The sequence below is a fragment of the Saccopteryx leptura genome, chromosome 2 (genome assembly GCF_036850995.1).
Source record: "Saccopteryx leptura isolate mSacLep1 chromosome 2, mSacLep1_pri_phased_curated, whole genome shotgun sequence".
Lineage (NCBI taxonomy): Eukaryota > Metazoa > Chordata > Mammalia > Chiroptera > Emballonuridae > Saccopteryx > Saccopteryx leptura.
The window spans coordinates 354,829,512-354,844,992 of NC_089504.1; the positions used below are offsets into that span (position 1 = coordinate 354,829,512).

The 15,481-nt window shown below is 45.3% G+C and overlaps 1 protein-coding gene across 2 annotated transcripts; it reads right to left on the reverse strand.

The window, feature by feature from the left end:
- Positions 1-2,317: 2,317 nt before the first annotated feature.
- On the reverse strand, positions 2,318-8,152 carry TMEM100 (transmembrane protein 100). 2 transcript variants are annotated; one of them, XM_066366426.1, is made up of 4 exons: positions 8,108-8,152; positions 7,722-7,810; positions 5,206-5,365; positions 2,318-3,592 (listed from the first exon to the last, which is right to left on the reverse strand). In XM_066366426.1, exon 4 carries the CDS (start codon positions 3,521-3,523, stop codon positions 3,119-3,121), a length of 405 nt encoding a protein of 134 aa, XP_066222523.1. In that variant the 5' UTR covers positions 3,524-3,592; positions 5,206-5,365; positions 7,722-7,810; positions 8,108-8,152; the 3' UTR covers positions 2,318-3,118. The 2 variants fall into 2 exon arrangements, with proteins under 2 accessions (XP_066222523.1, XP_066222524.1); XM_066366427.1 differs by lacking the exons at positions 7,722-7,810; positions 8,108-8,152 and having other exon boundaries at positions 5,206-5,443.
- Between the last annotated feature and the right edge of the window lie 7,329 nt (positions 8,153-15,481).

Consider the following 15,481-nt stretch of genomic DNA (forward strand, 5'->3'; position numbering starts at 1 on the left):
GATAGAGCTAGTTTCTGGTGTTCCAGAATGGGACCAGGTTAACTTTTTAATACATACATGCTTGCCTCATGCTTACAAGGGCATTTAACATCTGCTTATCAGTATATAAGAAAACCATTTGTAAAGACAAACTTTGTCCAATACAGACATACAAGATCATTGTGATATCATGTTTCAGATCTGGGTTTGACTGGGACTAGCTGGGTGGGTAGGACTATCTGTTTGCAGGGGTGTGAACCATTAATGTAAATGAACACTCCCTACACAGGGCGGGTCCTTCCCATGCTTTCAAGGAGAACCCAGAAATAGCCACTGTGAAGTGGCTTAGGGTGGAGGGCATGGGTGGGCTCAGTGGAGAACCTTCTCTGACTCCTTACAGCTAGGACAGAGATTTCTATCCCCAGATACAATCCCATATCAGTCACTCCAGGGTGTTTCTTTTGGGACTCAGGTAGCCGCATGAGGCCCCCTGGTGGCCTGAAGTAATTCATGAGTTTCCTTTTCAGGCATTTAGAAGGGCAGGTGTGGCTGGAGAAACACAGGGTGGTCAAGATTCACTGGACCTGGCGCTAACAGGTGGGGGCGGGGCACCGGAAGATGACCTATTTTGGGAGAGTTGAGAACGAAAGTATTTTCTTTGAAGAGATAAAAACCTGCCTTTGATTTTTTCATTCTTTAGTTCATTTAGCAAACACTTACTGAGTACGTACTCCGCGCAAGGCATCTCAGTAGGCACCACATGGGGTAAAAAGAAATAAAGAGACATCACGCACTTCTACGAAGTTCTGAGAGAGGATAACACGGGTACGCCACCAGTGTGGTAGAAAATGGAAGGTCCGCTCAAAGAATAAGTGATTAGAATAAAGACTCTTGAAGAAGCAGTTACTTTCAGATCCAAGGGAAGGCTACCAGGATAGAGGTCGAAGTTCAGCTGGAGCTCTAATGAGGGGCAGGATGTGGCTGGATGGGGATGGAGAGGGAAAGAATGGTATTCCGGAGGAGGAGACACAGACGTTGATACAGACATGGTGCAAAACCAAAGCCTGACCCCGGAATGGGGACTAGTCTGGTCTGACTACACTCAGAAGGAGTTTCCAGGTTCCAGTGAGAGCGAAAGCTGGATACATCTGTTTGGGTCAGACCACAGGAAACCTTGAACACTTGCCTGAGACATTTCTTCATCAAGCAGAAGGGGAGACTTTGAATCTCTATGAACAGAAGAGTGGTGTCTCAAAGCATTGACTGCCCTCCCATTGAAATAAACATAGTACCATGCTCTTGTATTTCATCCAGTGGGGTGTCGATCTCCACGTGTTTAAGATAATCGTGGTGTACGTTACTGTAATCAACAACTGCAGACTCTCGCCGTGTGACCTTCAAGGCCAGGAATAACTAAGCCATCAAGTCCTCACCCCTTAACAAAACTAGCTGTGTCCTAGGGAGCTGTCCCAGCTGGGGGCGTCTGCCCTGTTTAATTAAATTCCTTGACGGAATGCCTTTCATCTGAAGGGTTTTGCTAGGTTTGTTTTATTTTGCCTTGTTTTTCCAAGGTTAAAGAAATGGCCTCAAACCTAACTAGCTTCCTGCTCTAGTTCAATGTAGTTGAAAGTACAGGGACCAGGACTGTTTCTGGTTGGGGTGATAGGGTAGAGTCCTACCTAGCTGAGTGGGGTAAAACAGCTTGATGTGCCCAGAATTGAAACAGCCACCTTAGAACTAACAGGGCTGAGCAACCTTGAGAATCCACACGATGCCTGGCATGTAGTCGGTGCCCAGAAATATGTTAAGCCAATAATAGTTAATGATCGAGTCTTCAAGAAATAGGTAAAATACATTTAACAATGCCTGATAAAATTCCAGACCCCAGACATTGGTTTCCTCATTGTAAGAGCATAGAAGTCTTTTAGACTCTAGTAAAAATAAGTAACAGCCTTCTTTAGAAGTCATGGAAAAGCATCATGTGCAAAGATTTAAAATCTTCTGCAGTAGTTACGTGAGGAAGAAGCAACACGTCCATTTGTGAGAAATACAGCTGAAACATTGCAGATGAGTCCAGGCAAGATGGGAAGTTTGGAAGTGCAATTAAGAATAACAGCAACATGGCACAGTGGATAAAATGTTGACCTGGAACGCTGAGGTCGCCAGTTCGAAACCTGGGCTCGCCTGGTTAAGGCACCTTATGGGAGTTGATGCTTCCTGCTCCTCTCCTACTTCTCTCTCTCTCTCTCTCTCTCTCTCTCTCTCTCTCTGTTCTAAAATGAATAAAGTCTTAGAAAAAATTTTAAAAAGAAAAAAGTAACTACAACAGAAACAGTCATTTAAGAAGTTTCAGCAGCAATAAGTATTTATTATTTCAAATGAAAATTACATTAAACCTTTATATAAAAATCATTAAAAGTGCTATATTGGATTATTTTAATATTAATTTAATCTTTTCCCCAATGGCATCTAGTAGCTATACCCTTCACCTCTTTTTACTTCTGACCCATCATTATAATCATCTAAAATTGTCCAATGTTAAAAACATAAAAATATTAGTTTATTCTTCAAGAGAAAGTACCACCAGTTATGAGTTACTGAAGGTAAAAAATAAAACAGATGTCAGGCAATCAACTTATCAAAAAAAGAAATTACCATAGAGTTTCATAGAAGCACGCCAAGCCAAGGCAATTCAGACCCCTGGCGGAACATGTGTATGATACCACTGCTTAGCCATGTGGGTTATTTCTCTTGGAGGCAGGTCACTGGTGTGGGCAGGACTCTCTGATTCTTTTTCTCTTCTTTTCTTGGCTACTGTCCAAGGTTGAACCAAATGTTGTCTAAGGCAGTACACCTCCCATGACCCCGACAATGTTGAAAGTGGAGGGGAAAAAAAAAAAAAAAAGCTGACTTTACAATCTGAGAAATAGCCCTTAGAATTAAGTTTGTCATCGAAGAAGATCCAAGTCGTCCCTTGCACGTGAGAACCCCCTCCGCCCTCCCAGCCTGCATCTACCCCCAGTCCTCTCGTCTGCTCCGGTGCCAAGTCTGAACTCTCCCACGGGAGTTCTGGGTGAGCTGGCCCACGCAGGGAGAGCTGACTGTGCAGGCCACGCACCCCACTTGATCTCATCCAGCCCTAAGCAAACAGACTTCTCTGGTTCGCCACGAGAACCGTCTGGCTCTCCCGTCTCTTGCCTTTCTTGCTCCTCTGTCTCACCTTCCAGCACAAGGCGCTGGAGGCTAACAAGAAAAGTCCCGACGACAGAAGGACCAGGCCTAAGATGGAGATGATGGAGCCGTGCGAGTTGAAGCTGTAAGCCACCGCCGTGACCACGACCCCGGTGATGAGGATCACCACCGCGAAGGGGATTATGCAGCGGTAGCAGGAGAGCTCGGCGCCGCCCGTGGCGGCCATCAGCTGGATCTCGCTGACCAGGGGGACCGTGGTGACCACGACTTCACTCTTGGGGCTCTTTTCCATTGTCCCTGGGTTGGGAGACCTTGGGGTTCCTGGGATCTCCTTGGCAGGCTCTTCGGTCATTCTTCTAGCGGTGCCTCCTGGATGAATTCACAGACTAGACCCGAGGGCTGTCAGTCACCAGGGTGGACGCTGTGGAGGAGAAGACAGGAGGTGTCAGCAAATGCATGGCCGTGAACCCCGCAAGGAGAAGTAAAGAGCCGGGGAGACACCGCTGTGTTCTTTCCCAGGAGGTGCCAACGCATGTGAAAATCAACCGTGATTTCTTTTTATCATTTGCCTTGTTCTTTTTTTCCTTGGGCAAAAAGCAAGATAAAGCAGATAACCATATAAGGGAAGACAGAAAAAGCAGGAAGCACTTTGCAGTATTTCATATAACTCGGCGGTCTACTGAGTTTGACTAGCCTTTCCCCTTTAGCTATTGCTTCTCTTTTTCTTCTCAGCGCACTGAAAAGCCTCAGTCCTAACCCAAAGACCTCCTTCAAGGGGAGGTGACATCACAAACAGTACTCCGCACAGTTCGTTCCACAACTCATAGCAACTTAGACTCTGCCAGTGTTTCCGCGCATGACACACATTCTTTCCGAACTATCACCCATTCACTGCCCACTGAGTCAATGTGAAGCTCAGAAGCCAGCGTACGAACGGTGTTTTTCTACATCAACCTGACAGTCAACAAGTCTTTACTGTGTAACTGTTCATCGCAGCATAACGTGTGCTCTGGGACCCTCGTACAGACGCCGTTCAGCAAAAAATTCAGTGACAATGAGGCTAAGATGTGTGGATCCAAAATGTGGCAATATTTCTCATTTTGAAAGGAACAGAGAAGCAAGGAATAGAAAAAAAATTAAGAAAAAAATTCAACAATTATGTAGGATATAATTATGTGCTTTTTTACATTAAAGATAAGATCAACTGATAATGTAGTATCGAATTGGACGACTGAAATCTGGATAATTTTATTAACCAATATCACCCCGATAAATTCACTAAAAATAAAAAGAATAATATAAAAAGAATAAAACCTCAAAATATCAACTATTAGGATGATTAATTTGTTAATATACAGGTTTTCCATTAAACTCATCAAGGAATTTTAATATGTGTATCATGACATGTTGAAAAAAATAAGCATGCTAAATTTTTAATGAAGTTTTACAAGTTCATTTTGTCCCATGCCCTTGTGTACAAGACTTGCTGTGATATACCCTTCTAAATGAATCTGATCAGTTCTGGGCAGAAGCTGAGACTTCATCAAAAGCATCTGGTTCAAAGACTCTATGAAAAACTCTTCTCAGTGAAAACCCTTCTCTGCCACTCGGACATGTTAACTCATTGTCTCGTGTCCTCAAAAAGTCACCCAGCAGCTGAAGAGCTAAGCAGTGTAGTCACCACATTTCAAGAAAGATACTAGGGACTATTTTAATGAGATTAATACTTGGAACATATTAAGCATCCATGGAAAACGAATTCAAGCTCAAATCAAACCTTACAAATTTTTTCCTGCCCTGGGAGATCAAAAATATCACTCCCTGGGCAATTAATCTACATAAGTCAGAGCTGCCTATTTGCATAAAATTTTTAGTTACCAAGTGAATCACTGCTGTTCACTTATACCCTAAATGCTGGGTAGACCAGGAAAAGGATATTTGATATTATGTCTGAAAGAAAATAATCTTCACCCTACAGATGAGCTTTAAGCTAATGTGAAACTTCAGACCTGTCCCCAAACTACTTATACGCACCTGCACTTCCGAGAGAATCAATCCATTACCAGGGACGCCACTCGACTTCAGGGGGGGCAAAAAAAACTTCAGCGTTTCAGTGTCTTCTGGTCAACTTCTGGGAAAAGAGCCCGAAACAGCACATCTGTTTGTCCACAAAATGACAGGACAGGGACCTCCTCTGGGGGAAAAAGAAAAGATAAAAAATATCCTTAACTATATGGTTGGTTTGAGATCCTAGCGTTCTTGCATTCACTCTACCTCTGTTCCTAAATGACGCTTGTCTTTCCCTCGCTCGCTCTTTTTATTTCCTCCCCCTCCAATGGCCCCTCCCTGTCATCCCCCCCCCCCCTCATTCTTTTCCTTGCCAGCAGATTCCACGTTCTGGCTTCCCCGAGCTCTGCTCAGTGATATGTCAGACTCATTCTCACGTCTCCAGAGACAGGAGCCAGCTTTTACTTCATTTCTCTCGCAGTGTTTAGTTAAGTGGACTGCTTTGCATCACTCATTTTTTCCCCAGCCAACCACCAGATCGTCCTCCCGCCCATCAGGCATTTTCATAAGAAAATCCCCGAGTCAGCTTTGCGGACCGGCAGCGGGGACGGAGCTGAAGGGACAGACACTTTAGGGTGGCAGGAACAGCTGCAAAGGCATGGGGCAGCTGAATTCAGCCTCTAAGCCAGCAAAAATCTAGGTTCCTAGGTTTCCCTTGTATTCTTTACTTATTTGTGTGCGTGCTGGCCATGTGGAGCTTAAAACCCTCCCAAATGATATTAATTCATTTAAAAACAAGGTGGGAGATAGAAATGTTTGTGGTTCAGAGGGAAAACCAGTCATCTGGATCTAAATTACATACTACCTGGATTAGGAGGTAACCTTGGCAATGCTGAGATGATCGTCATCGTCATCATTCACTGAGTGCCTACTACGGGCTGGGCACACACAGTGTGCATGCATTCACGTGATTTCTCACTAGTTTACAAGGGAGTTTAGAACTGAGTTTATAAATAGTTTATAAATGAAGCTCAGAGAGGTTAAGTCATCTGACAAAGGTCACACAGAAAGAGAGAACCCTTTGGTTTGATCCCTAGTCTTTAATGGGAACAAAAATCACACAGGGAGCTTGTGAAATGTAGATTCTGATCCGCCGGTCTGTAACAGGCTCCTTCTCAGGGCCGATCTGCTGCTCCTTGACTTACTTTAAGGAGTAAGGTATTTTAAACATTCAGAGCCTACGGCTTGGCTTGACATTTCACCCTCTCGAAAAATAAAGTTAAAGGTCAATTTCTCACCTTCTCCCTAAATGGCCTTATTGGTTTATACCTTATTAGACAAGCTTTCAAAAATTTTAAAGCCCCAAGTTGTCTTTTTGAGGGGAAAAAAAAAAAAGGGGATAATACTAGGAGACTATTCTAAGCTGGTTCTATACTTTTATAGCTAAAAGTTATCCACCCTCTATTTTTTTTAATCTATATGAGTTTTCTTTTTAAATGACCCAGCAAATCTACATATCTAGATTAAATAAGGAAAGAAACTGGGTTTTTATTCTTTCTTCTTCTTTTTCTTTAACCTCGGGTTGTTAGATTTCTCCAACTGTTGGCATCTCGCCTCTGTGCTACCATAGCCTGCTCTTTCCTCGTCTAGTAACAATACTGCGATGTTTTTGTCATGAAAGGAGAGGGGCTAGGGCTCCTTTCTTTTCTAGAATGAGAGCCAGAGAGGGCTGGGCTATTTTATTTTGAAAAATTAGGTTGAAAAGTCCGTGAAGCCTGACTGAGCAGGGGGAGCCCAGACTGCTGAGTGTGTCAATGAGTACTTGGGGGGCCTCAGCCTCACACTGTTGAAGGTGGGGTGGAGAGGGACATGGCCATCAGCCAGGAAGAGCCCTGACACTTGGGGTTGAAGATAAGGAAGCCTGAGAACCAGACGTGGGTCCTTATTGCCCTGGGGAGATGGTGATATTGGGGTGGGGGGGCATTGACTACATAAATGAGAGATTCTTAAGAATCTCCTTAAAAGAAAGGCAGCCCTCCCACCCTAAACTCTACCTTTGGGGGCAATTCCTCTCTACTTCCCAACATGGGCTGCTTCCCCCCGAATAGTCCAACAGCCCCTCTGAAGGTCAGGCTATCATACCACCTTATCCTGCTGAAGATCGCGGTCCCCTGTTACCAAAGCCAACGGTACACGGGCCAAGCGGAGAGAAGCTGGAGACACCTTTTCCTATGCCGAGCCATCGGCTGAATCTACAGCGAGGCACTGGCCAGTGTGTCTGTGCCCCGAGAGTGGGTAGGGCTGGCATTACTTCTCATACCAAAGTTTCTTCCGCCCTTTAGGCTTCAGGTGTCATAGTCACCCCAATTCTCCTTCTACCTAGACACACAGATGCGCATCTGCGGAGTCTAAGTAGATAACTGGTTGTCCGTACTGATAACACAAAGAAGTGGAAAGTGTGGGGAGGAGGCACAAGCTGTAGCTAAAGAATAAACAGTAGCGTTATAGCCACGGACACACATGCAGCTTTAACTGGCTCTTACCTCTTCAAACTGAGATCCAAATACAATCCCTAGAGATCCACACCTGATACTCTGGATAGTTTCTTTTCCTTCTTTTTCCCACTCTGTGCCTATAAGATATTAAACACGCCTGGAAATTTCTGAGGGGACACCTGCCCCCAAATGTAAAACCTCATCCACAATGCAACGAGCCTTCTTTCTGCGAGCCTCCTTTCGGAAGGGAGAGGAAATCTTTCTGGTCCTTTTTAAAACACATGGCTCCAAAAAAGTTCCTCTAAATAAGGAGAACTTTTCAGAAAGCCCCCCATGCAGGAGTGAGATCTATACCCCCTCGCTCGCTCCACCCCTCCGTAGGCATTCAACATTTCTCTCCCAGATCTTTCAAAGAACGAGGCAAAGATTCTTACCTTTCCCAGCCAGAGTCGGACTGAGACAGCTGCCAGCTCCGGCCAGCAGCAACCCAGAAACCCAGAGAGGGAGATGCAAATCACCACCCTAAGGGACCGTAAGCAAAGTACTCAGGCTTAAACACAATTAAGGGACCGGAGGAAAATTGGTGAGAGGAAATCCCTTAAAAACCGCTGTACTGTGTTCTACTGTTCCCTCTAGGTGACTGTGATCCATATTTTAAAAAAGGGAACCAAGTTTGCAAAGAACGCCCTCCTTTGTTGTTCTCTCTTCATATCCTCAGCCGGACTTTCATTTTCAAGGTTTTCTCTGTCCAAAGTCCCCATCCTGCTATGCGCCCTCTGTGATACCGTGGCTCTGCAGAAGAGGTGTCATCCTTCTTGCTCTGTACTCCTAGGTGGCAGGTGGGTGTGGAGTTTGCAACGCCCGTGGGGCTGGGGAGCTGGAAGGTAAACTAATCACTCTTGCGGAAACAGGCAAATCATAAGAGGAGTCAAGAAAGAGAAGGAGTAATGGTGAAAATGGCATTTGGGGCTTCCTGAGGACCCTCCTCCTGAAGGCAAGGAGTGACTCCATCGGAGGATGGCACAACACCGTGACAGTGACCAGACGACCTTCCACTCAAGGCACCATAAACAGTAGATCTGGCATCACTTGCCGTTTCTGAGAGAGAACTCCCCCAAACGTGAAAAAATCTCCTTTTCCTCAGACACAGGACTAGAAACCAAGTTATTCAGGTGAAACGATACAGAAGGGTAAGAGGGCGGGGAAGATGGCGAGTCCCATGACAGAGAGGCTATTTTGCCTGTTTCTCTTCAGTAGAAGCCAAAGGTTGGATCTCTGGGATCAAAGCGGGGGCGGGGGAGGGGGGGCGTGCTGATTTTACCATCAAACCTGTGCTTTTGAAGACCTGGAAATGGCTCCTTGGGGTACAAAAACACTTTGTGAAGGGCCATGCCATGTGCGTTCAATTACTTGCCCATATTTACTTTCATTCTGGCCAATTTCCAGCAGCCAAGAAGATGCTCATTCCTCCTGGCCCTGGGCTCAATCTCTGCCCTCCTTTGATCTCGGCCATCCCCCCGTCCAAATCCATTCAGCAAGATGCAGGAGGCTGCCCAGTTTTCCCCTGGCCAGTGCTCCTTTTAAGACCGCGTCTGCATTTATGTTCTGGAATCGTGGACATTTGGGAGAGATCTGTGCTTGTGTATTCATTTTAGATAATAGGTCATGTTGTTATCGCCCCCCCATTCCCCACCCCAAGGCTTTGAGAGCTAGGACATTAAAGAGAGATCTGTTAGTACCAAGAGGAACAATGGGTATACCTAAGATAGAAAATATATTTTACTGTTTTCTGGTCAATTTCCAGGTACCAGAAACTCATAAAATCCCTGTGGCTTTAGAAAGGAAACATACATCCTGGTCACCATTCTCTGACCCATTTTGCTCTGGGTCACTATGAAAGCTCGCATAAACATAAAAACAACAACAACAAACCCAGAGCCGCTGAAATCAAAGGAGAAAGTGAGATCTTAGGGAGGAACGAGGAAAGCATCTCTCACGTCATCCAGAACTGTCCTCTGGCCTCAGATGAGAAGGACTGATTTTCTTGTTTCAAAATCCGAAGGTACACTGAGAATGCGACAATACTGATTCATCCCCAGGTTTCTTGCCTCATCCTTTATATTTACGTAGGTTATTCTTTGGAGGCCTAAGATGAGAAAGATCAAAGATAAAGAGTTATAGCAAATTGGGCTGACATTTGCCCCAAACGAGGGTGTAGCAGTTGGGTCAGCCTCCCCCCGTGGGCTGTGGGTCATGTCGCCAGGGGCCTAGAGGAAGCCCACCACACTTAGCTTTACCCTGGAAGGGAAGAGCAGGGACAGACGTGACCTCACCCCTTTGCCACTCTGGATACCTGAGAGTATGGTCTTTTTTACAGAAGCATTCTCCCATTAGCCTCTGGTGACAATGTCACTTGTCCTGTCCATAAAACGACGTGCACATTCTTGGCCTCAGTCCACTCCTAATCAGCACATCATTTCTAGGTTTCATCATCAGTCCGGTGCTGGGAACTTGAAATCACCCTGTAATCAGTAAAATATTCTAAAAAACAAATAATTTAGGGAATCTTGTAAGAGTCAGTTAGCTTTTCCTCATTCCATATTCATCGAGCAGAACACACCTCTGACCTGGTCAGTCATCTCCCAGTTGCACAGGGCTGGTCTTCCAATGACTCACACAGGATGGGTGTATCAGTGCTGCTCCTCCCCCCAATAATAAAACATACAGTTGAAACCATGGGTTTCAAGCCCTGTGCTTGGGGAAGAGGAACATCCGGTGTATTTTTGCAACACGTAGGCTTTGCTATCTCCATTTTTCGGAGAAAGAATGGAGGTGTGGAAGATGTCACCATTCCCAGGTGATATCACCAGCCCCAGAGCCTGGGATCCTCCGTTATGAGTTGACCCACTTGGTATGTTTAGTCTGAAGGAGAAAGGGGCGGTGTAACCCTGATCGGGCAAGTGTCTGACGTGCACCCCCCGTAAGGCAGACCTGTCTCAAATATCTGTATTTTAATTTTACTTACAAAGAAAACTAAAACTAAAACTCAGCAGGTTTCAGTACATGCCTGGGGTCTCCTAGGGAAAGAGGCAATGCCAGTGTTCAAATCCAGCTGCCTCTTCTTCCCTGTGGTACTATGAGGACCCTGTTGTATAGTATTTTTTATTAGATTAAGTGTTATTAGGGCTACCCTAACTTTAGCCTAAGTCCCATTTTCTTGAGTTGAGGATGACATTGTCTCACTAGGTTTGGTACTGGAAAACTGCTCTGGAAAGGGGCACCTGTTGATTCTAAGATGCTGAACTCTGAGCGTCACCTTATAGACCCCTGGGTATTGAAGGAGAGCGGTGCCACTAAGCAGAACTGGGTAGGATTGAGACACAGGCTTGGTACCAGCAGAAACTTTGGAAGGTGTCATGGCAGTAGGGGACATTTCAGAAATCATCCAAGCCTTCCTCAGCTTTCAGGAACATTTTGGTTCCAGTGATATTCACTGTACTTTTTCTGGATGTCAGAAATGTGTTCAATGCTCTCTGGCTGAGCAAATACAAACCAGTAAACATGCAAGACCTCTCTGATCTCAGGGAGCTGACAGTCCAGGACAGGAAAGCTACAGGGCCACCCATGTGGACAAGGTTTTCGCTGGAGGGGGTAGCAAGCCGCTACAGGAGGCCCAGGGAAGATTGCATCAGCTCTGTCTAGGTGAGAAGGGGAGCTTCAGGGCAGACCGGTGTCCGGCAGTATGAGTAGAAAGAAGAGAGGGAGATTCAGGGACAGTCTCTGTGTAAACAGAGCTCTTCTGAGTGCCGGTCTGGGCAGAGGTCTTTGAATTGCCTACCTGCTGAATTCTAGATCGCAGGAGGCAGGCAGAGCAGGTGAAGTAAGTTTGGAAATGGTTTCTGGTGAGATCATTGCCTCTATGTCGAGTCTGGAATTTATTTCAAAACCAACATAGTTTTTGAGCCCAATGCCATGGCCAGCTCTGTGCATTACCGGGAGCAGCCTGGCATTCGAGTGTTAGGACGGACCAGGGAGAGTCAAACGGGGAAGGCCGAAAATATGACTGGGACACCAGTTAGGAAACTTCGTCCTGGTGAGAGGCACCGGGGCCTGATTATTGGGAAATGCGGACAGGTTGGAAGTCACTGGAATGGCAGAAATCAGCAAAAGTTAGCAATAAATATTGTGGAGGGAGGTTATCCAAGAAGCGTGGGTTTGTAGGGTTTAAAGCCTAAGTGATTAGTAGTAGCCTAGCGATACTGTCAGCAGAAATAGAAGGCCAGGGCAAGGAGGAGGATGGGGGGAGGCTAGGCACTTCCTTCTGTTAGCCTAGGTATCCACTTCTCTAGGGAAGGGGCAAAAACCAGAGAAAATGGTATTGCTACCTGACTGCTAATTTGTGAAGTATTGTCTGAGTTGCCAAATAATGCTGTCATAGGCTCACAGAGGAATTGCCCACTAAAAGGATGAATGAATTCATAATTCACTTCATTCTAAACACACATATACCATGGCAGACACATGCGCAGTATGCACACATGATGTGAGATTGCTAACTTTTGCAGAGACAAGACCATCAATATTTTAAGCATTCCAGTTTGAACCTTCCATTGTACTGACTAAATGCAGAGAATATATCGTTTCAATTTAAAAGTCCAATATCAAACTCCTTGGAAACAAGAACATAGCGATGCAATTCTGTCTAGAGTGGAAAAGGCACCCCAGGGATGCTTTCTGGGAATGAAAATGTTTTCTCCTCCCATTAATCACTACTCCAAGGTAATAACCACTCCAGAAGGGGACATATAGAAAGTTCCAATTTTCTTACTTTACATGTAGAAAAACGGCCTTTGTCTTGCCGATAAACTAATTTTATGTTGCCCCACGAGTTAATGCTTTTTTTTTTTTTTTAAAAAAAGCAACCTACGTCTACTATGGATTTCTTTGGAAACATCATGCTGTGGGCCTCATGCAAGGCAAGCAAATTTGCATATTGTGGATTATCGTGCTGACTGGAGTCTCCCATGAGTTCCTGAAGGATAATATCAGCAATTGCGCATGCGCTTATAGAAAGTCTTTGCCAAATAAATGAACAAATAAATAAAAGAATGACTGCACTGGAGTCAGATACAAACTTGAAAACTCAGATCATTATTCAAATAGATTATTTCAAAACATTTTGATATTTAGTCCTGAGTACGTTAATAATTCAAGTTTATGAAATCTTTAATTATTCATTTAGTTAGTATTTTTTGGATTGTGGATAGATAACCATGTGGATCTAGCCAGAGGTTCCACCTAATTAAGAAATATAAATATTTATTGAGCATTGACTTTTTGCTATACACCTTTTATAGATTTATTATTTTACTTAATACTCACAAATAATCTGAGAGGTAGATGCCAGATGGTCTCATTATACAAATGGGGTGATTAAGGGACCTGCCTTGGAAAGTCACTGCTTGGAAAAAACCAAAGCCTGCTTGACTCCAACATGTATCCTCCTAGTCCTTAGGCAGTATTGTTTCTGTGTTCAGACCATGTGTCCTCTTTCTGATACTCATAAGGAGTTTCTACTCAACTCAAATAAACTGCTGGGTTTTGAAATGATTGCTTTGCTGGAAAAAATGCCATCACCCTTCCACAGAATCTCTATCATGACCCACTGACTGAGAAAAGAGCCAGCTCAAGAAACTGGAAGCATTTTTATCTACATAAAAAGTCTGTGATGTTTACAACGTGGGTGGGAAACAGAATCACTTGCCCAACCGAGTTCAAAATAGAACTGTTTATCTCATGAACTTATGTCGATCGCGTCGATGCCGAGAACAAACCTCTTGCTTTCTTTCTTTAGGTGAAAATTTTAAAGTCTTGCTCATAAGGTGATACCTCGCTGTCTCATTATTTACTTAAGAAACTCTACAGGAATCAGGAATTAATAGTCTTTGAAAAAACAATTGCAAAACTTACTAAAACAATCCCCAAATGGTGCCCGGCCACAGAATGAGAATGCATTGGTTCTTCCATCGCCCACAGCGAAGGGCATCAAGTCCGCTTGGAACTCCAGCTGACCACCTGCACCTGCTCAGTGACTCTGCCATCGATAACTTTGGGTGACTTCCAATTTGATGGGTTCTGTAAGTCTCAGGGGACCCTCTCTCCCTGGCCTTATTTCTTGCTCTTTGCTTCTAAGTTAAACTTAGCTTGGAAAATTTTCTTTACAGCACTGATAGGACTTGACTGCTATTTTTCCCATTGGGTCACAGGGTGACGGTTTGGATCGCTTCCCCAACAGAACGAACATCTCTGGCTCTCCCCTCGGGTTGTGCAATGCAGAAAGCCCTGGACGGAAAGTCAGGAAACTTGGGTTTCGATCTTCTTTCCTCTCTGTGGCCTTTCCAACCTCTCACAGTCCCATCCGTCAGTTCTCAGGGTCCTGTCTTTAGCGCCTTCACTAGTTTTTCCTTTTATTGTATTTTTTTAAATGCTACGTGAGCTTATACTATCAGAGAACTTAGACAACACAACTTGAGGCACTAGTGAACACTACTATCTAAGCTACCAGGACAGCTGGAGGAAGCGCCTTTTAAAAAAAAAATTCCCGGGTGCAACGTCTGTCAGCAAAGCCGTTGACCTCTTACTGGGGATATTCATCTGTGTCCCCGTGATGAGAGCCACAGGCATCTGGCTAACGGGCTGACTACAGTGCAAAGAGTTTCTTCGGTTCCAATCAGAAATTTTAGCTGTGTAGTGTTTGCACACTGATTTCCACTCTGGCGGGTCCGACGCCAATGCACTGAGGAGTGTGGGCTGTCCGAGGAGATCAATAATTTCATAAGCAGCGACTTGAATTTGGAAAGCAAGCAGCAGGGGCCAGAATTCCTGTGGGGCCTTCCTCTGCTGTGGCTGATATGACATGACGTAAGTCCGAGACCTCGGTTCACAGTTTTATGTGACAGGACACAGGAGCGGCCAAACTCTAAGGGAAGACCGGGGGAAAAGCCCAAGGGGGAGTCTCTCTGGGAACAGGAAGCAGGTACCGCTGCACCAACAAGGCTTTGGGACGGACAATTCTGACAGGCTTTGTAGCAGCGACTGGGCTCCCCAGAGGCTGCCAAGAGGGTGTGCTCCTGTCACGTGGAGCGAGCCTTTCCTCTGGACTTCCCCCATCCCGGGCCACATAGTCCCCACATGGTCCCCAAGAGAGGTGGCCATGCAACCGTGGGACTTGCGGATGCAGAGGATTCCCCTAGAAGCACCCAGTTCAGACCTCACATTGTGGAGTAGAGAAAAAGATAAGTCCATACATTCCTTTCTTTCCAAAATTTCTTTTCATTTTCTTTGTGGTAGGATTACAGCTTTACCACCGTCAAATGAATTTTGTACACCAGGGGGGCTCTGGGCTACCTGCATCAGAATTGCACGGGGAACTTGTAAAAAAATAGTGCAGGCTGCTGGCACCCCACCCCCACCCCAGACCTACTGCATTAATGCATCCGGGTATTTGCGGGAGGGGGGTGTGCGTGTGTGTGCGTGCGTGTGTGTGCGTCTGTGTGTGTGTGTGCGTGTGTGTGTGTGCGTGTGTGCGTGTGTGTGTGTGTGTGTGTGCGTCTGTCTGTGTGTGTGTGTGTGTGTGTTGGAAGGTCAGGAATCTGCATTTTTTTATCTGCCTCCCAAACTAAGTTTGAGGTCTTCTGCTCGACACTAATAGAGCAGGCTGTGGAGTATGCAGAGCTGATTATACCACTCCTGTGGTTAAAGCGCATCACTGGTTCCCCTTCAGGGACAGTCTGGAACCTCAGCCTGGC

Bases quoted from the DNA above. Each gene is read 5' to 3' on its own strand.
- TMEM100 (XM_066366426.1), bottom strand. From the start codon at position 3,523: ATGACCGAAGAGCCTGCCAAGGAGATCCCAGGAACCCCAAGGTCTCCC.